The sequence below is a fragment of the Sciurus vulgaris genome (assembly GCF_902686455.1).
Source record: "Sciurus vulgaris genome assembly, chromosome: 7".
Lineage (NCBI taxonomy): Eukaryota > Metazoa > Chordata > Mammalia > Rodentia > Sciuridae > Sciurus > Sciurus vulgaris.
The window spans coordinates 123,898,028-123,918,966 of record NC_136467.1 but is presented as its reverse complement, the minus strand read 5'-3'; the positions used below and the strand labels follow the sequence as shown (position 1 = coordinate 123,918,966).

Genomic DNA, 20,939 nt, shown 5'->3' with positions numbered 1-20,939 from the left:
CCACAGCAAGAGAATGGGCCAAATATTGGGGTTGGGACTGGGAAAGCTTCACAGAAGTGACATTTAGTTGGGCCTGGGGAAGAATAGGTAGAATCTTGATTGGTTGGTAAACAAAGGCAGGTCCGGCATAGAAAATAGTCTGCACAAAGGCAGGAAGGGACAGACATCTATGGAAAGTTTTGTGTGACTTAATCATTGACTGTTTTCAGGGAAGCTATTAGAAATCACATTGAAATGGCACACTGAGAACAGTTTAAGGAAGATCTTCACAGTATAGGTAATGGAACATTTCTAGGAATTTAAAACAGGAGGGCTCTCTGCTTCCTGGCTGTCATAAAAAAATCATCCTTTCTCTGCCACGCCCTTCCACCATGATGTTCTGCCTCACCTGAGGCCCAGAGCATAGACTGAAACTCTGAAACCAGATCCTCAATGCAGAAAGAAGAAAATGCTTTCAGCTCAGGTGCCCTGATGCTTCAGATACTTCCAGGACCAAGTATCTACCCAGAGGAGAAAAGATACATAGAGGCAGAGAAGAAGGCCATGGAATGATGGAGGCAGAGAATGGAGTGTCACATGACAAGGAGTGTCAAGAACAGCCACAGCACCAGAAGCTAGGAAGAAGCGAGGAAGGACCCTCTCCTAGAGCCTGCAGAGGCCCTGTCCACACCTTCGTCTTGGACTTTCAGCCTCTGGAACTGTGAGAGAATAAATGTCTGTAGTCATCAGCTTAAAAAATAATTAATAATTAAAAAACGGAAGGAAGAAAAGAAAGAAAGAAAATAGCCCAGGAGTTTTCAGAGAGGCAAACAAAACAACAGATACATAAAGAGTTCCAGGACTCTGAATATCCGTTGACTTGTCAACAATAATGCTAGAAGCTAAGAAACCACACAGGGATGCCTTGGAAGTTCAGATGGAAATGATTTCCAACCTTGAATTTTATACATATGAGCTATCAGTTCAAGTGTGAAAGTAAAATAAATAAAATTTCTGACATGCAAAGCATAAAAGCTTGCCTCGTGTATACTCTTTCTCTGGAAGCTAAGAAAGGATGTGTTACACTAATATAAAACCACAAAAAGGCAATTACTGAGTACAAGAAACAGAAAAGCTGGCACAAAGGACAGGTAGATCCTGAATGGTGAAGGACAAACCAGGACAATGGTAAATAACAATCACTAGTTGAGATTTTTATTCTCTTTGGGTTGGGGGTGGGTGGATACTGGGGATTGAACCACTGAGCCACATCCCCAGCCATTTTTTATTTTTTGAAACATGATTTCACTAAGCTTATGGCCTTGCTAAGTTTCCGAGGCTGACCTCAAACTTGCCATCCTCCTGCTGAGGACTCCTCCCGAGTCACTGAGAGTTGCCACCGTGCCTGGCAATTAATTGAGACTGGAGCAGAAAGAAGGTTCTGAAAATTTTATCTGTCATAAAATTAACAAAATACCTAATGTGCCTGTATTGTGAGGAAATGTGTCATTCATTAATGATAGGTACAGCTAAAACTAAGCAAAGAGAAAACTGGACAATTGTTCACTCCAGAGAAAACAAAAAGTCATCTAGAAAAAGAAGAGCTGGCACAGTTTACTCTGTGATTTGCCTTACATGGTCATAATAATATGAATAATGAACATTGACCTAGCCAAAATTATAATATAATTCTATTAAAGGAAGGGAATATGAGAAGGGGGCATGGGTGGTCTTTGAGGATGAAAAAAGAAATCCATATTCTCTCCTTCCATAGTGAAAAGCAAAGAAATAAAAACTAAAGCTGAAAAATCAAGATTTAGCAACTAAACATGTTATTTAGAGTTGGGGCTCAATACCAATTGTATTAATCCATTTCTCATTACTGTAATGAAATACCTGAGACTGGCTACTTTAAAAGAAAAGTTTATTTAGTTCATAGTTCTAGAGGTTTGAGGGCATGGCACTGGCACTGTTATGGGGCACAACTTAATAACAGACCAATCACCACTGAGAAGTCCAAATTTGAGAGTCTTTATTAAGCTGGCCAGTTAACTGTCTCACACAATGCCCCAAAAAATGACTACTGGGAGAACCGCCCCAACCACAGGGTTGTAGGGGTTCTTATACCAAAAATCACATCAATCATAAGTGTCTGTTGCTATGATTGGAAATTACAAACTAACATCATGAGATCATTGACAGAGGGAGAAGTGGGTCAAAATGACCCTTACCTAGGTACAAACTAAAATGGTTACTAACATCCACACAATCACTGTTCGCATGGTACATTGTTTAGGAGCCATAGGAATCAAAAGAGAGCAATTCTTTACTACATAGGAGTTGCCATTGTATATTATTAAACATGTCACACCAAGTAACTGATGAGGGACACAAAGGTGGGGTGTTCCCATGGGAGAAGGTTATTTCCTACATAACATGGAGTCTCAGAGCAAAATGGAGTCTGTTTAGTCATTTCCCTTAGAGTCTGGCCTATAACATTCTCATGGAGTCAGATCACAGCACCATTTGGGCACTGGTGAAGGACTGAAGCCACCACAATGACAGGGGTTCCTGGGAGAAGGAGAGGTCACAGTGCCAGACAGGAAGCCAGAGAGTAGTTCCGGAGTCCCTCTTTATAACAACCCCTCACAGAACAAACTAGGGGTCCTAGGAGGACTTATTTATTTATTTATTTATTTAGGGCAATTGAACTCAGGGGCACTCGACCACTGAGCCATGTCCCCAGCCCTAGTTTGTATTTTATTGAGAGACGGTCTCACTGAGCTGCTTAGTACCTCGCTTTTGCCGAGGCTGGCTTTGAAATTTCTCAGCCTCTGGAGCCACTGGGATTACAGTTGTGCATCTGGGAAGACTCTTTTTTAATCCTTCTGAGGACAGTTCCCAGTGGACCTTCCACTAGGCCCCACCTCTTAAAGATCCCCCTGCCTCAACATCACCACACTGAAGACTGAAATTCCAACATGAACCCTGGGACAAACCACATTCAACCATTGCACCAACAAAATCTGTCCAAAAGTGGAAAGCTTTTGCCTCTGAGAATGAGGAGGAAGAGGAGGGGACTGAAGGCTGATTTTTGTAGCAAATTTTGTAGAACTATTTGACTCTTCAAACTATACCCAGAATATAACTTTGTTAAAAATCAAAATTGAAGAGGCTTGGAGGAGGGGATCTGGGGGAAGCCCAGGCAGAACACTCTCTCAGAGGGCCTTGGGTGAAGCTGGGTTCTAGGACAGAGAGGGGAGTCAACTTCTCATTGTACAAGACAGATGACATGTTTAATATTTGTAGGAGGGAACCCCCATGAAGAGGGGGAACTTGACTATATGGAAGAGAAGGTAACTGTTGAAATCTATTCTCAAAGAGACTGTTCTTATAAATGAGAACAATTTTTTTTTAAGTAAAGAACTATTTACCTTGAAACTGGAAGGGAAAAAAATGTGACCATAAGGGCAGACATATAATCTAAAAAAGGAATTTTTTGTGTGTGTGGTACTTGGAATTGAACCCAGGTGGTGCTGGGGATTGAACCCAGGGCCTTGTGCTTGAGAGGCAAGCACTCTACCAACTGAGCTATCTCCCCAGACCCCCAGGAAAGTTCTACCACTGAGCTACATACCCCAGCTCCCCCTTTATATATTTAGAGACAGGATCTCACTAAATTGCTGTCCTTGAATTTGTGATCCTCCTGCCTCAGACTTCCAAGTAGCTGGAATTACAGGTCTGGATCACTGCACCCCACTAAATAACATACACCCTTTTTTTTTCTGGTACTGAGGATTGAACCTAGGGTGCTTGACCACTGAGCTAGATCCCCGGACCTTCTTATTTTCTATTTTGAGACAGGGCCTCACTGAGGGTGTTGCTAAATTGTCAATGCTGGCCTCAAACTTGCAATCCTTCTGCCCCAGCCTCCCAAGTCACTAGGATTACAGACATGCACCACTGTATCCTAAAAAACTTTTTTTCTCTCTTCAATGTGGGACAACTTTTACTATACAAGAAAGCCTAGATGCTGCAGGAGCCCTGCCAGGGGATGCAGCATTCAGCCATAATTGGAATGTAATGTGGGAAGGAAGAGAGTGGGGATTCTTCTGGGACATGAAAGGGAGACGAGTATAGAAGGAGGACCGGAACAGGGTGCTTTGTGGTTATGCCACAAGTTTTCATGATGGCAAAGATACTGGTTGAGAATTTTGAAGATGGCAACATTTATGATAGAGAATTTTCTGTCCTTATCCTCAGGCATTTGCTTTTCACTGCTTTCCCACATAAGATGAATAAAACCTACAAACTCCAATACCATGAACATAAGAGAACCTCTTTGTGTGAAATTGTCCTTGGGATCTCAGCCAACACATCCTCCTTTTCTTCCGTGTTCCCATGCTCTTCCTGGAGCACAGGATGCAGCCCACTGACCTACCCATCAGTCTCCTGGCTCTGACCCACATGGTGATGATGCTGACCAAGGTCCTCATAACTACAGACATTTGAAGATCTCAGGGTTTCGGGGATGAAACCACAGGCAACTCATCTTTCTACGTGTCCAGGCTGATGAGGGGCTTCTTCATTTGTGTCACCTGATGACTGGGTGTCCTCTGGGTGGTCCCCCTCATCCCCAGAACTTCCTGCTTGGCAAAGTTCAGACATAAGTTGTCCTATCACAACTGCGTTGCTTTGGCATTTTCTAAGATTCCAATATACTCATTAGTACTCGCTCCTTAGCTGCATTGCGGGAACACCAATGGAACCTCAACCCTTCTGTTTTTGTCCTGGTTCTGTTCTGTTTCAGTCCTCCGTCAACTCTTCAGGCACTTATTTGTCATCATAGGGGTATTCCAGGATGGTTCCCTCATTAGGCTCAGGACCCTCATGGGTGGGTATATGGTGAACCTCTTCTGCAGGCTTAAGAGGTAGTTACCAGCATGTCTATAAAAGCATCCTCAGAACAGAGGGCCCCCAGATCCATCCTGTTCCTCATGGGTTTCTTTGTGCTCATGTGCTTTGTGGACAGCATTATGTCCTCCTCAAGAATTATGTAGAAAGTGAGGCAATTCATCACTGTGCCCAGATGTCTGTGGTCAGTGGGAATGCCACAGTCAGCACTCAGGTCCTCATCAGCACTGAAAAACATATCATTAGCTTCTTGAAATCTGAATATACGGAAGTCCACAGCATCCGTGAGAGGGAGGGACTAAGGAAGGCCGCGCCCTGGCGTCTTCAGCCTCCCTTCGTTGCCTAACTGTATAATTGGAGAAACTGAGGCCCCCAATGGAAGAGCCTGAGGTAACATTTTGGGGCCAAGGGCCCAATGGCCCTGCTTCCCTGCTGGGTCCACAGTGACTTCTGACAGGATTTCCAGACATACACGCCTCACCTGGCTCCCTTCGCCTCCTGTGGACATCCTCCCTAAAAAACTTTAAATTGTTTTTAGAAATTTTAAATTGTTCAAAATTATTTTGAATTGTTCTGATAATTTGTGTATAGTAAAAAAAAAGTCATACTCCTTTTGATCAAAAGACATTTTAATGACTTTATTAAGCATTAGGGCATATGAGAGAACAACTCTCCAACGATGCACGAACTTTCAAGCAAAAGATCAGCAGAGATCAGGGAATGCTGGGAGAGAATCTGGTGTCTTCTGAGAACCAGCCAAATCTTTCTCTGAGGACACCTGTCATCTCTGAGGTGGGGGCTTAACGGGCACATTTGCACAGCAGGATTTTGTCCCCTACTCTAAACACATTGGACTGGGATGTACATCTACCCCAAGTTTGGCCAGTCATTTACTTTTCCAAGAATTTGCAAAAGTGACAGGGAGACACAGTCTCTGTGGGTGGTGAGGGCTGACTTGATAAACCCAGGAGCTATAGTGTGAATGTGTCAGCTGAAAGGGACCATCAGCCCACAGAGAGAATGGGACTCACATGCAGAACATATGGATCAGTGAGAGCATGAAATGGGCTGCTCCAGGTTCTGCTGGCTTTTCGGTTCTGAGTTCTGTTCCCATGAGACCTGGCTAAACCCACCTTTGGGTTCTGTGTGCCACCCCTGTGTCCTTAAGGTAAGTATACTCTAATTGCATGTGGTCACTTTAAGAGGGTCTCTGTTACTGGCAAACAAAATCCTTGACTAAGATGCTTCCACTAGAGTCTTCTGGTCATTGATTTCCCCCAACTTCTCCTTTAAGAACTCTGTCATATCCCCATCAGCACTTAGAGTCTTTCTTTTCTAGGACCAAATATTCACAATACAAACCCCTATCTTGCCTTTTCACTTGATCAGCTATGATACCCTAACAGACCCAGGTTCTCCAGAAAGCCTTCCTGGGGCCCAACTCAGACCTCAGGATCTCCCTCCAATGACTTCCAGTAGCATGGACTATCAAGGGGTCCCCTGTACGGCCCACAGCCCAGTCCAGGATGGCTGCATGAGAACCATCTGTAGCATGTTAAAAATTAAAGAGTCATTATCACTGCTCCTCCACCCCTGAGATGCTAATCCAGTAGGTACTAATCTACCTGTACTTTTTAAAGACTCTTAAGTGCATTCTATTTTGAAAACCACTAATCTGTGTCACTTATTTAGTCCTTGACACAAACTACCTTATATGGCTATTTATCTCTTTATGTTTCTAACTTCATTCACAGTTAACTAACCTCTCCCAGGCACATGTTTAGAAGTGCTCAGGTTTGGAAGTGCCCCTCCCCTCTTACCAGATGTGTTGCAGATCTACTCTGCTACCCCACTACCAAATATGACTGACCCCATGGAGGGAAGTGGCCTTCTAATCTAAGTCTTATGTGCTTCTTTGTCATGCCTGGGATTATAGGGAATGTAGAAAAAGGACATGACATTGTAGATCATAGTTGTGCTCCTCTACATACAGAGGACTCCCACATAGGCAGAATCCCCAGGAACCTTTCCTCTCCCAGTGCCCTTCAGAACTGTCACTTTTTAAGGGACTTGCAATGCATAGGATACTCTGTATCCCTCTCAGGAAAATCTGAATTCAGGAGGCAAATTTCATGATGCCCTTGTGAAATGCCCAAAGGGAGCAAGACACAGCTGGACCAGACTGAGGATGACTCCCACCAATATGTCGTCACTCAGACTCCCTCTTCAGATCCCAGCATCCCTCACACCCTGGGAGCATTGGTCAAGAACTAAAGAGAACACAGAGAAAACACCATTGGAGAATTCAGTGCTGCCTGTCAGGGCTTTGGGCAGAGCAAGAATATGTGTTTGTGTTGGGGTAGGAAGGGGAGCTGGCTGTGCCCCACAGGCATAAGTGCTGAGGTCAGAAAGGAGGTGACCTCTAAGACAGAGGTTGATGCCATTCAGAGTTAGCACAGGGGAATGTGCTTCGTAGACTGAGGCGCCAAGGATGCAAAAGCTGTAAGAAATCTGCGAGGAATCCATACGGCGTCTCCCACAGTCTGTCTCTCTCAGAAGGGTTGTTACCTAAAGTAGCAAACGCCATGTGACCAAGACTGTTCAAGCTCATCATTCTAGGTTCCTATATTTGGGTGCCCACCTCCCCCAAACTCCCTCACCCCACTCCTGCTGTTCTGTTCCCTCCCAACAGAGATCTCATTTCCTGTCCCCACCCCCTAACTGTCCTGCCCCCATCCCCAGACTCCAATGTTTCTGCACCTGGGAGCACTGGACTTGCATGTCCCTGTGACGATGAGGATGGTGCCCATGAGGAAGCCCATCAGGCCAGTGGCCAGACCCAGGGCACAGATCAGGGTCTCTGTGGTATCTGGTGGTGGGATTGGCACCTGGGGCTCTGGGAGAGAAAGGAAGGGTCAGGGGGCACAGCACAGTGATTCTGGAGGGAAGGAAACAGGCCTGAGCAGGGGGCTGGAGGGAGGCTCCGTACCCCAGTGTGTGAGGAGCGGCCCCTCCAGGCCCCAGTGCTCCACCTTGCAGTCGTAGACATCATCTGCTGAAGGCACAAAGGTCAGGTAAGAGAACTTGCGGAACAAGTGGTCAGGCTGGGAGTAGAAGCTGGTCTGGGCTGCTCCCTCAGTGATGGTTCGACCATTGCGCAGCCAGGTGATGTTGATCACGGGAGGGAAGATGTTGTCCACGATGCAGATGAGGATGTTGGGCTCGCCCAGCTCCACTCGAGACTTGGGGAGCACAGTCACCCTTGGAGACACTAAGAGGAACGAAGCTCTGAATCTCAAAGGCTCATCCCTTACAGCTGGGCCTTATTAGAACTAGGATTAAGGGACACTTTTTCCCACTTAGACATCTGCAGGCAGGGGGTGCCCTGGGATGGTAGCCACTGGGCCAGAGGGGAGGAAAACCGGGGTAAGGGGAGGATGGGGAGGGGGAGAATGCTGGCTGAGGGGTCTGGGAAGACCTAGAGCTTCCAGGGAAAGGAAGGGGCTGGCTGAGAACTTGTGCCAGAGTGAGGGAGGCCAGGGAAGGGGGAGAAGCTTCTCTATTTCCTGCTTCGCTGGATGGGGGCAGGGCAGATACCACTGGTGGCTCTGGTGTGATTGGAACGTTCCACCAGGACATCCAGATGGGCTCTGATCATGGCGATGCTGGCCAGTCCATTCTGTGGGTCAAAGTGTGCGAAATCGCCAAATTCAGGCAGTCGCCACGCAACCTCCCCATTCTTCAGGTCCACAGAGAACAGTTGGTCCCCATCGAATTCATGGGTGAACTGGCCTGAGGAACCATAAGACTGGAAGAAGGCTGGTCCATAGGAGCCCATGTGGTCAGCTGTATTGGGTGAGGACAGGGCCAGGAGAAAGGAGAAAAGGTATCAGCCTCATCCATGATACATGATATGTGGAGTCTCAGCCTGAGCCCCATCCTGGGTCATGTGGGGACAGAGTCTTATTCTGACAGTGAGCTGGCCCTTGGGGAATGGAAGGGCTGCAGAAGGAAAGAAGAGAGACAACATATTCATGCCCAGCACACCATGGGTACATTCCAGCAGAACAGACTAGGAAGAGGAGATGCTTAGATTTTCTAAAGTTAAATCTTAGCCAGTCGTTTGCTCTGGTTATGCTGTCAGGTCCTGGGTGTGAGATGGAGTTGGGGCGGCAATGGTTAAGGACAAGAGCAGAAGTGGGGCCTTCACTACATGGGTGTAGTGTAGGTGAGGGTCAGGGAAATGGGCACTGACTGGCAGGAGCAAGAATTAAGATCTGTGACACAGAGACTAGGGGGATCAATAAAGAGCACGAGGCATTGCAAGGAGCACTGGACAGGAGCTCAAGGTTGAGGTTCCAACTTTTCCATCTCAGAGAATCATGGAGGACCCGTCTTGTCCCATAACTAAGTGCAGTTTCCTGGAAATTAGGGGACAGGCCTTAATTGGTAAGATTCCTTAGAACTCTACAGTTATTTGTTGGACACTGAGGGAGTACTGTGTGCCCAACACAAAGCCAGGCCAAGGAAATAAAGACAAAGGAAAGCCATGTCTAGACACAGTGAGTGCTAAGTGCTGCAACAGAGCTGGCCTAGAGTGGACATGTTCCAAGCTAGGAAGTCGTAGAGAGCCAGGGTGCTGGACAGCAGTTGGGTGGAGGTTGGGGTCTCAGAAAGGAGGAAGGAATGGGGAAGAATCTGAATGAAAAAAAGCCCAAAGGAGACCCTGCTCAGCAGACTGAGCTGCACATTTTCTAGGTCTACAATGGTGCCATAGAGGTGAGAGGGACTTGGGCTGGAGGGTTGGGGATTTCTAGGAGGAGGAAGTTGCCCACAAACCAGAGAATGACAGGAACACTCATCCTCTATGTTGTCTCCCTAAATCTCCTCTGTCCCCCGGGGCCCTCAGCACTCACCCTTGATGGCCCCTGCTTTCTGGGGACAGAGGAGGGTTAGCAGGGTGTGCAGTCCCAGGACCAGCCCAGCACGGAGGGCCATTGCCCTCTGGGGCTTTAACCAAGTAAGCCTCGATCTGTGGGGCATAAAAGAACGAAATGGAGGCAAATAAAACAGAATCTAGTTAGCGGGAGAACCTTACTATATGCAGCCAATCAGAGCAGTTATCTGAGGTCATGTAGCTGTTGCTGGGTAAAGAAGTAAAAAGCCCGGGAGAGAAGGTAGAGGAAGTTACAGGGTCCCTGTGCCAGAGGCTAGGTCCACAGGGGAGTTGAGAGGAAGTTTCTGCTTGAGAGGATGAGAGGCCTGGACCCACTAACTCCTCCAAGAAAGAATGTGTAATGGCTTCATCTAAAGCAAAGCCAGAAACATCTACAGATTGTTGTGAGGAGGGCGGAGGGTGCTGGTGATCTCCCTTTGTCTCTCCTGGTCCCTTAGCACCCTCCATACTGCCCAGATGCTGAGCCATGTGGGCCACATCCACCTGGCCTTTGCTTCCTAGCTGGGCTCTGCCAGTGGGAGGCATTTGAAAGACTTAGTGTAATAATAAAAATATAGAACTACCTGTCTATCCAGGTAAAGAAATCTAACCAAATCTCCAAAGGCCAAAGATTCTGTCAAAGATTCTGCAGTAAATGATTTTTAACCTGGAGGGATCAGAGAAATCACCTGAGTCTGTAGTTCCAAACCTGGCTACATATGCACCTGGGGAGTTTAAAAATAAACTGATGAACTTCAGGGTCCATCAACACTGGATAAAACAATGGATGGATAAAAAAAAAAATGTGGTATATGTACAATGGAATATTTTTCAATCATAAAAAGATGGAATCCTGTCATTTGAGGCAACAGGGATGAACCTAGAGGATATTATGTTAAGTGAAATAAGTCAGGCACAGAAAAACAAATGCCACAAATGCCACATTCACTCACTCGTATGTGGAAGCCAAAAGGGCTAATCTCATAGAAGTAGAGAGTGGAATGGATGTTCCCAGAGGCTGGGAAGGGTGGGGGAGGGGAAGGAGAGGGATGATTGTAATAATCATTCAGGGCTACAGTTGAATAACAGAAATAACCTTTTAAAAATTGTTTAATTTTTTATTGGAAAACAAATATACAACTTGGAATGGATTTGAGTCAGATTGTGCCATAAGCAGATTTTCTTTAAGTGGTTAAACAAAGTTTAAAAAGCAAGAAACAATAAAAGAAAATGTTTGTGGTACAAGACCAGCAGTACAAGAAAATGTGTACGAGTACCTGGGTAATACACCTGTTTTGCAGTAGTGCAACTTTTAAGTACATATTGTTGACACGTTCCATGCAGAGTTACAACTCCACTCTTCAACAACAACATGCTGACATTCCTAAAGAAAACTACTTTTAAAAAAGGCATAACCCAGCGGTTCCCTCATTTGACCAACTCCACCTAAAGTTTGGTTGTGCAGAAGGGCTTAGATACATCCAGAGTAGCAACATGCAATGTGTTACTTGATCAATTATCTGAAATAAGGATTCAGGACAATGACAGTAAGACAAGGAAGAAAACATAGGGGAATAAAGTCCTAATTACCATACGCGCATTTTTTTTTTTTTTTTTACATCAGGGGGGAAACCTTTTACAGATAAGTTGCAAAGAAAAGACAAATAAACGATTTCATACAAGCAATTTAACACATTCTGCACAACGTTTTCACCTTGCCGTCTTCACCTTGCCTTGCACAAACTTTACGATTTACTCAACCATCACCATCAGTATCTGCTTCCCTGATCATTTCATCAACCCCTTCATCTGTTAACTTCTCTCCAAGGATTGTCATCACATGGCGAAGCTCTGCTGCCCTAACACAGCCATTGCCATCCTTATCAGACACACGGAATGCTTCTCTAATTTCTTCTTCACTGTCTGTGTCTTTGATGTTTTTCGCCATCATTGTCAGAAATTCAGGGAAGTCAATTGTACCATTACCATCAACATCTACTTCATCGATCATGGCCCGTAATCCATGTTCTGTGGGATTCTGCCCAAGAGACCTCATTACAGTTCCCAATTCCTTTGTTGTTATAGCTCCATCACCGTCCTTGTCAAATAGTGAAAAAGCTTCTCTGGGGGCTGGGATTGTGGCTCAGTGGTAGAGTGCTTATCTAGAACACTCAAGGCAATGGGTTCGATCTCCAGCACCACATTAAAAAAAAAAAAAAAAAAAACTAAATAAACAAAATAAAGCTATTGTGTTCCTCTAACAACTAAATATATTAAAGAAAAAAAAAAAAAAGCTTCTCTGAATTCTGCACTCTGCTCTTCAGTCAGTTGGTCAGCCATGCTGCAAGTGCTTCCAAGTGGTTTCCAAGACGCGATCACACAACCACTCGGCTCACCCGCTCCACTCGGTCTCCAGAGATAACTTTTAATGTTCTATAACACAATAAATAACTATGGCTGACAATGATTAAGTACATATTTCAAAATAGCTAGCAGTGAGGATTTTGAATGTTTCCAACACAAAGAAATGATGAATGTTTGAGGTGATGGATTGCTAACCATCCTGACTTGATCATTATGCATTACGTACATGTATCAAAATATCAGACCTTGCCTCATAAATATGTATAATTATTAAGTGTTAATTAAAAATTAAAATCCACACCTTACTTCAGTTTATCTGCTATTCAAAAAAGTACAGGTTCCTGGGTTCCATCGTGAATGAGAATAGCCTCTGTTCTCAGCGTGCTCACTGGTGATTCCCAGGCAGCCTGTGGCCCACATTCTGATTCCAATTGCCCAATGCCCTTTCCTCCAGGTATAAGGGATTCCTCATGAGGGAAGCAAACCACGGATTCTGACTCCAAATTAACCAAAGGACAGCTACTAATGGACTGGCGTGGGGGGAACAGTTTATGGGGATCCTAACCTAGTTCTTTTTGTTTCCATTCCTGAGTGTCTGGAATAATACCCAGCACACAGTGGGCACTCTAGATATTTGTGTGTGGATGAATGAATGAATCTACTCACTGCTTCAGTTCCATCCTAGTTAGATCCCTGCAAACCTTCGTCTCCTCTCCAGTAGGGCAGGAGCTGGAGCCCTGGGACAATGGGACAATAGATGAGTAAGTCATGGAAAACTCATGACTGTGGCTGCTTTGTTTAGTAACTATTGGATGTTGGGTGTTCTTATTTCAGAATATATGGAGATTTCTTAAGTGTAATTTTTTGTTACTAACTTAAAACTTAACCACAGGATAATCCAAGAACCTTGTCCTTATAATGCATCTTCTTTGATGTTTATTGATGCTAGCTTTATGGCTAGGTGTGGGGAAGCCATCCTTATCTACACAGAATCAGACTTGGTTGAGCCATGGGACACTGAGACCTGACTCCCAGGAACTGGCAGCCATGGAGGACTGTCCAGATTGCCAGGGGGTATGTGGCCCTGTGTGAGAGTGGTTCACTGTCTGGGTCTGGTTATATGATAGTTTCCCAAGAAAATGTCTCCCCTAACTCCACCTCATCCTGTTCATCACGGAGGAGGCCCTCCCCGTCATGCCCCGCTTTACCTGTGTGACTGTAAATAAAGGAGTGGTGGGCTACTCCATCTTGTTAGAGGCCAGATCTGGTTTGGCCAGGCCTGTCACACTCCTTCTCATTTAATAAGAGTACTGGCTCTTGTGTGTTTATTGATTAGATAAGTTTATGGGTAATTGATTGATTTACAGCCAACATCGTCCTCCAGCAGTTAACCCTTTTCTCATCCACGTGGGACATGGCTGAAAACCCCCAACAACTGAACATGTGATCATTTTTTTTAAAGGTTTCACATCTGCTTTAATTAGTAGGATGCAGAATTTTACACATGTGCATGTTTATTGCAAATGTTGATTTTGTCCTTCAAATCTATCATATCTTTCCTTCTCTTGGGACAGGCTTATAAGTAACTAAGAGTGCTGTATTTAAATTTCTAACTTTTCAATTTGTTTCTATTTTTAAAATCAAATTTTCCCTCTAGGAAAATTAGGTTATGAGATTAGGTGTTGAGGTGCTTCCTTTGGGGAATTATTATAGTCTTGGCGAACTGAGTCTTCCTAATTTGTCCTGTCAGTCATTCTATCTTAAAATCTGTCTTGTCTGATAATAATATAGCTACATAGCTTTCTTGGGTTAGTTTTTGTTTGCTTTATCTTTTTCTATCCTTTTGTTTTTATTTTTTCTGCACACTTAAGCTTTAAATGTAGCCCTTGTAAATATTAAAAAGGCAAATTTTGTTTTTATTTAGTTATTTGTGATTTGGTACAGGGAATTGAACCCAGCAGTGCTTAAACACTGGGCCACATCCCCAGCCCTTTTTGTTTTTTATTTTAGGACAGGGTCTTGCTAAGTTAGCTAGGGCCTTGCTAAGTTTTTGGAGGTTGGCTCTGAACTCATGATCCTCCTGCCTCAGTCTCTGGAGCAGCTGGGATAACAGGCAAGTACCTGTAATCAAACTGATAATTTTTTTTAAATATGGGAACAACATTATTTATTTATTTATTTATTTATTTTTAATTCATTTTTATTGTAAACAAATGGGATACATCTTGTTTCTCTGTTTGTACATGAAGCAGAGGCATACCATTTGTGTAATCATACATTTACCTAGGGTAATAGTTTTTGATTCATTCTGTTATGTTTTTTCTCATCCCCACCCCCCCACCCCTCTTATCCCTCTATAGAGTCCCTCCTTCCTCCATTCTTGCCCCCTTCCCACCCCCTATATGTGTCATCATCCGCTTATCAGTGAGATCATTTTCAAACTGATAGTTAAACAATTAAATTCACACTGATAATCTCTGTCTTGTGCTGGGGATTCAATCAACCCATATACCAGTCAAAGTGAGTAAACTTGCTTCTGAAACAAACCCTGAAGTTTCAGTGGTTTAACAAAACTGAGGTTTATACTTTTAACCCGTGTGCACTTCAGGGTAGATTGTAGCTCTGTAGCTCCCCTCCACTAAGTGCCTCATGCACCCAGGCTAGTCCAGCTTGCACCTCCAGGATCTGTAAGAACTTTGCTTCTAGCCTTGGAGGTAGAACAGAGGGGCCAGGGAAGGCATAGCTATTCCTGAGGCTTTGGATCAGAAGTTACAAGCTATCTCTGCTCACATTTTGTTATATTCTGGCAAGAAGTGAACGATGACCCCACCAAGGTTCACAGGGGCTGGAAGCATGCATATCAGTTGGTATAATGGTCTGGTGAACTCTTGGCACTGCCTTTGCCCACATCAATGATATTTATTGTGATTATTGACATTTTTGGAGTTGTTTCTAATACTTTGATACTTCCGTATTTTAAGTTTTCTTTTTAGTTTGTTGCTGTTCTATTATCCATACCTTCCCAATCTTCTGTCTAACCAGATAGGAAATTTAGTATGTTCTCAAATTCATTTCCATACTTTCTCTCTTCTTCAGTAAAGTGTTTAATCAATTTTACTCCTGAAAGTTTTCTTTGATTGTAATATTGCTTCCAAACATATTTTAAATATGGGCATTTGTATAGGAAACTTATGAAACCTTGTATACTTGAGAATATTTTTATACTCTCATTTTAAGGAATTTTTAATTAACACATAATAATTGTACATATTTATTGGGTACAGTGTGTGATAATTCAATGTATGTTCATAATGTATAATGATCAAGTTAGGTTAAAAGTTTAATTGTATATTAAATTCTAAGTTTGAAGTTTTTTTCCTTTAATTCTCCCCATCCACCTAGTACTGGGGATCGAACTCAAGGATGCTTCACCAGTGAGTTACATCCCCATATATTAAATATTATATTTAAACTTATATTTAAAATATATGTTTAAATTTAAACTTATTTATTCATTTATAGTACTTGGGATTTAATCCAGGGATGCTCTACCACTGAGTTATACCCCCAGTCCTTTTAATTTTTTATTTTGAGACAAGGTCTCATTAAATTGCCCAGGCTGAACTCAACTTTCAATCCTCCTGCCTCAGCCTCCAGAATAGCTGGGATACAGGCCTGCACACCACATATGGCTCTCTTTACTATTTTAGTATTGTCAGTCCAACTTTTTTTTTTTTTCCACATCCAGTATTGCAGTTAGGAAGTCTGCATTTCATGCTGCAATCTTTTAGAATTTTCTCATAGTCTTTGATAATTTAAAATTTTGCTACATTGTATATAAAGTGGGGTTTTCCTTCTCTGTGTGTAGGGTGAGTCCTCTGTATCTGTTAACACAAGAAATTGATCTCTTTTCTCTCTTTTCTTCTGTTTTTATTTATTTTTCTTTGTTTTTGGAACTCACTCACATTTGTATATGTCTCCAGTCATTTCTCTTGACCTTTATTTTATTTTTTAAATATTTTTTTAGTTGTCAGTGGACCTTTATTTTATTTATATGTGGTGCTGAGAATTGAACCCAGTGCCTTATGCATCCTGGGCAAGTGCTCTACCACTGAGCCATAACCCCAGCCCTCTCTTTATTTTCAATTTCTTTTTTCTTCCTTCTTCTATTTGGGACAATTCTTTGGTGTAGTTCTCCAATTTACACATTTGTTTTTCAGTTTCTCTCTCTCACTACTTATTCCACTGATGTGGTTTTCATTTTGACTATTATATTTTTCACACCTAGAACTTCTATGTTGTTCTTCCTATGTTGTCCTGTGATTTTTCATTTTACAATAGCTTCTCTTGTTTTTTTATGCCCATTTTAAATGGCAGGTCTATATTTTCTAACACTTCTTTTGAGGACACATGGGCCTGTTTGGTGGTTTTCTTTTCCAGTGTTAGTATTCTCTAAAGGTCTTGTGATTTTGACCCCTGAGGGCCCATCTCTGTCAGTGTCATGTGTTTAAAGAGAAGGAAGGCCTGGCTGGAGTCCTAGGCCAGCACAAAACCAAGATTACCACCCTTTTGGTGGCATTTCACCATATGACGGTCCAGGTCAGTACTTCAGGATAAGGAGCACTGGGAGGGGCTGTTGTTGTTGATCTTAGCCCCCACAGCTCCAGAGCTGGTAGCTGGGACAGTGTAGAAGTGAGTGACTACAGCAGGCAGTTGTGACTGGCTGTCCCCTTCTCTCCCTCCTCCAGCAAGGATTTCAGCCCTGCTTTTCTCCCCATCCCTCCAAGCTGTACAAGCAACCAGGATCTTGTCATTGCTTTTGCAGCCTGAAAGAAGCAATGCTTGCCAAGGCCAGTACTGGGAGGGGCCTCTAGTGAATCTTTACCCACTCACAGCCGCCCACCTGTCCATCAGTGGAAAACACCTCTCAGTCTCCCTTGGTGTTCTACTGTTTTCTCTCTGTGGTTTCTCCGAGATTGCTTTATAGAACTGGGAACCAAAAACCGTATGCCAGTTTATCCCAACAGAAAGCAAAGGTCTCCAGTATTTTCTTGAGTATTAGTATATGACCTGTGTTCCCTTCTCGAGAGAGAGCCCTTGTGAGAAGGTGCCATGGTTTATTACATATGTGCTGCGCAATCCCCCCTCCCCACCTTAAATGCTAAGAAGATATTTAATAATTTTTTATCAAATAAACAAAATAGATTAATGCAGTTAAAAATAAAAAGTGAACACCTGTGAGTCTGTGGAGAGACTTTCCAATTGTGGGGCAAACAGATTCAACAGATGGCCAACTAATGCATCTACTTTCTGAAAATATACAAACTAGTTACTCTAAATTGTCTCAAATGCTGACTTCAAGGTGAAGTTGGATCTATCATGTTCTCTGGAGCATGACAAGTTGAGCTAATGTTAGAAGTGTATTAGTCATTGAATCAATATTTATTGAACACCTACTATGTCTTGGTCACTGTGTCTTGCACTGGGGATGCAGAGAGGAACAGAAGAACCCTTCCCTCCAGGGCTAAACTGTCCAATACAGTAGCCACCAGCCATGTGTGACTCTTGAACACTCGCCGTGTGGTTGTCAAGTTGTTCAACAAGCATAACACACTGGAATTTGAAGATAGTGTGTGTGTGTGTGTGTGTGTGTGTGTGTGTGTGTGTGTAAAATCTCATTAATAATTTGTACATTGATTAATGTTTGACAGTATCTTGGATCTATGGGGTTTGAAATATATATTAAATTAATTTGATCTGTTTCTTATTACTTTTTAAAGGGGCTACTAGAAATTTTGAAATGGAATTATGTGGCTACCATTGTATTTCTATTGAACAGTGTTGCTCCTGGTTGGCTACCAACTGACCACTCCTATTTTTTCCTTCTTCAAGTCTCGCCAGCTTGCCAGGTTTTGGGGTACTTTCCTGTTGTTACCTAGATATTCCACTAGAGGGCGATCTTACCACACAATGTTTTAATCCTCCAGCTTAGACCCAACTATTTGGTATGTGCACATATGTATCTATTTTAATTTATTTTGCTGTAAGGACTCTGCTAGTCTCTGAGACAACCATTATGGTTCCTAGCATCACGGATATTTCAACCTATCATGGAAATCTGTACACAGAACTAAATATGATGTGAAAGGAACAAAGCCCGTTATGTATATGTGAAATATACATGTTCTCATGTATTCAATTTCCTAAGGTCATCCTTTCCATAGTAACTAAGTATCTCAAGTGTCCAACCCGCATAACTGCAGGAAGTCAAGTGGTCCAATACTCTCCCCAAAATTTCTGAACTTTGGACAGAGAAGAGCGTGCCTGCTTACCTGTGCTAGGTGGTTGACGTCTCACCTGCTCCAGCCTCCTACGCCGGGTCCGCCATTGTGGTCATTTTGAGGAAGTTCTTACGACAGCAGTTTTGTTATTTGTCATCATCACTTTGCAGACTCCGGACTTGCGCTGTGCTGCTGGGAGAAGCTCACTTCCCGTGGAACTTTCCCTTCCCATCTTCTCACTTCTCTAAATTCCAGACCCCCAATCTCTTCTTCCCAGGAAGAAACCGAAAATTCTAAGCTAAAAATACTATTTCTATTCATTTGTAGATAATCTTAAATCTGAACATTAAAACTCATCTGCGCACTGCAGGGAGCGGTGGCCCACCTGTAATCCCAGCAGCTCAGAAGGCTGAGGCAGGGGGACCTCATGTTCAAAGTCAGCCTCAGCAACTTAGCAAAGATCCTGTCTCAAGGTAAAAAACAAAAAGTTAGGGATGTGACTCAGTGGTAAAGCACCCTTGGGTTAAATCTCCAGTACCAAAAAGAACAAAACTAAACTAAACTAAACTAAAATTTAATCTGTGAAAAAGTTCCTATTTTATATATATATATATATATATATATATATATATATATACACACATATATATGTATTTTTATATACATATATGTGTGTATATATATAGATAGATAGATATTCTCATTACACCACAGAGAGCAACAGTGATGATAAGAAAACCCCTACACTGCTACACTGATCATTTTGTCATTTTTTAAAATATTAAATTATACATTTAGGTCTAGATGTAGCTCTTCCCATTTAAAGAAGTATTTCTAAAAATTTTTATCTTTTTCTTGGAAAAGGCAGAGTCTTTCAGGTTTCTTCTCTTTTTCTCCTTTTGGAATGATGTCTGGATGGGACAGAGGGTAAACTTACAGAATGCGATGGCTCTGGGACACTGTCTCTGGCTGGCATTTTTTCCCCTTTTCTGATGGTTCTCTTTTTCCAGTGCCATCCTGGTCACTGGCCTCAGCCGTCTCTTGATCAATCACCAGAGCTTCTGCGGCTGGTCCAATTTGTGATCAATTCTCCCTGCAAGGGCAGGAAGCCCAGCCACTTCACCCTGCCCGTAGACCCCTGTGTGGCTGGGTTTTTGCTGTGTAGCCCTTAGGTCTTGCTGGGACTGTGGCCTGATCCTTGCCCAACAATCAGGGCAGTGACCCTACTGCCCCTCTCCACGGTCACCCTGGAAGTTAATTTACTAAAGATAAACTCACTAAAAATCAGTCCACTAAAGGACCAACTAATCAGAAATGAATTCACCAGATGATCGGCTTTCCAATTTACCAATTTATCAGAAACTTGACACTTTAAAGTTTCTGTCATTTTATATTTATGTTGGTTTTATAGTTTTTGGAGATTTATGACAGTTTTTAATGAATTTAGTTTTCCTTTTGTCTTCATGGTAGCTTTTAAAGGAAGAGTCAGTCTGTCAGATGTTAGACTTGCAAGGAGAATATTGGTAGTGGTGGTAGTTTTTTAATCTCCCCAAATGTCTCACAAAAATGGAGAGTGCAATTGGGATAGCAAAGGAAAATGCCCACCTTTGCCCAACCAGGTTTAAAGCATCCCACAGGAGCCTGTGGGTCCGACCGCTATGTGGAGGTAAAGAGGGGTGAAAAGGAAAGCTCTGGGGTTTCGAGATCTCAGGACACAGGAACGGCCAATGAATGGCCACCCAGAAAGGAGCTGGCCTCAGTCTCGAATGACTCCTCACCAAGGAGCTGGAGGAAGCAAACCTGCTAGGATTCCAGAAACCCCCCTCTCTTGCCAATGTCTGACTTCCAGGACTGTAACTTTGCCACAGCTGTCGGTACTCTGTTTTGGAATACTGTTTCTCCTTGGAATTCTGTGATAAAAATCCCAATTTCCCTAAAGACAATGACTATTTCTGGGTGAATAGGTGTAAGGCAGTATTCAAAGATGTGTGAAAGGGAAAAAGCAAGACCTTTAGCAAATTAATATTTTCATGAACACATGTCCGTATGCTGCACAGAAACACGTGGACTTCTACCCCTCTTTGAGTATTTCAGCCATCACAAAAAAGCCACCCAGGCACAATGGTGCACACCTGTAGTCCCAGCTACTTGGAGGGCTGAGGCAGGAGGATCAAAGTGAGCCACAGCCAGTTAGCAAGAGCCTGTCTTAAGATAAAATTAAAAAGGGCTGGGAATGTAGCAAGCATGAGGCTCTGGGTTCAATCCCAGTTCTAGAAAAAAAGGAAAAATTAAAATAAAAACAGGTGATTATATCATTAAGAGAGATTAGTGACACTCTTGTGGGAGTGAGTTCTTACTCTCATAGTCTGGATTAGTTACTAAACATAGCAGATTGTTCCAAGCAAGGCTGCTCCTCTGCTGGCTTCTTCCTTGTGTACACGCTTGCCCTTCCATTTTCTGCAATG

General features: G+C 43.1%; 1 protein-coding gene across 2 annotated transcripts; it reads right to left on the bottom strand.

Annotated features, from left to right (window-relative positions):
- Window positions 1–5,519: 5,519 nt before the first annotated feature.
- On the bottom strand, window positions 5,520–18,738 carry LOC306666045 (HLA class II histocompatibility antigen, DO alpha chain). Of its 2 annotated transcripts, XM_079147856.1 has the most exons (7): window positions 18,526–18,738; window positions 17,429–17,503; window positions 9,810–9,925; window positions 8,491–8,739; window positions 7,883–8,164; window positions 7,654–7,789; window positions 5,520–7,461 (listed from the first exon to the last, which is right to left on the bottom strand). In XM_079147856.1, the coding sequence occupies exons 3-7, from the start codon at window positions 9,889–9,891 to the stop codon at window positions 7,458–7,460; spliced, it is 753 nt and encodes a 250-aa protein (XP_079003982.1). In that variant the 5' UTR covers window positions 9,892–9,925; window positions 17,429–17,503; window positions 18,526–18,738; the 3' UTR covers window positions 5,520–7,457. The 2 variants fall into 2 exon arrangements, with proteins under 2 accessions (XP_079003982.1, XP_079003981.1); XM_079147855.1 differs by lacking the exons at window positions 17,429–17,503; window positions 18,526–18,738 and having other exon boundaries at window positions 9,810–9,958.
- Window positions 18,739–20,939: the final 2,201 nt, after the last annotated feature.

What these genes read in the sequence shown, in the direction of transcription:
- LOC306666045 (XM_079147855.1), bottom strand. Translation starts at nt 9,936, where the DNA reads ATGCCCCACAGATCGAGGCTTACTTGGTTAAAGCCCCAGAGGGCAATG. An exon ending in GAAAGCAGGGGCCATCAAGG is followed by an intron (nt 8,740 to 9,809) that starts GTGAGTGCTGAG and finishes CACCCAATACAG; the next exon opens with CTGACCACATGGGCTCCTAT. An exon ending in TCACACCAGAGCCACCAGTG is followed by an intron (nt 8,165 to 8,490) that starts GTATCTGCCCTG and finishes CGTTCCTCTTAG; the next exon opens with TGTCTCCAAGGGTGACTGTG.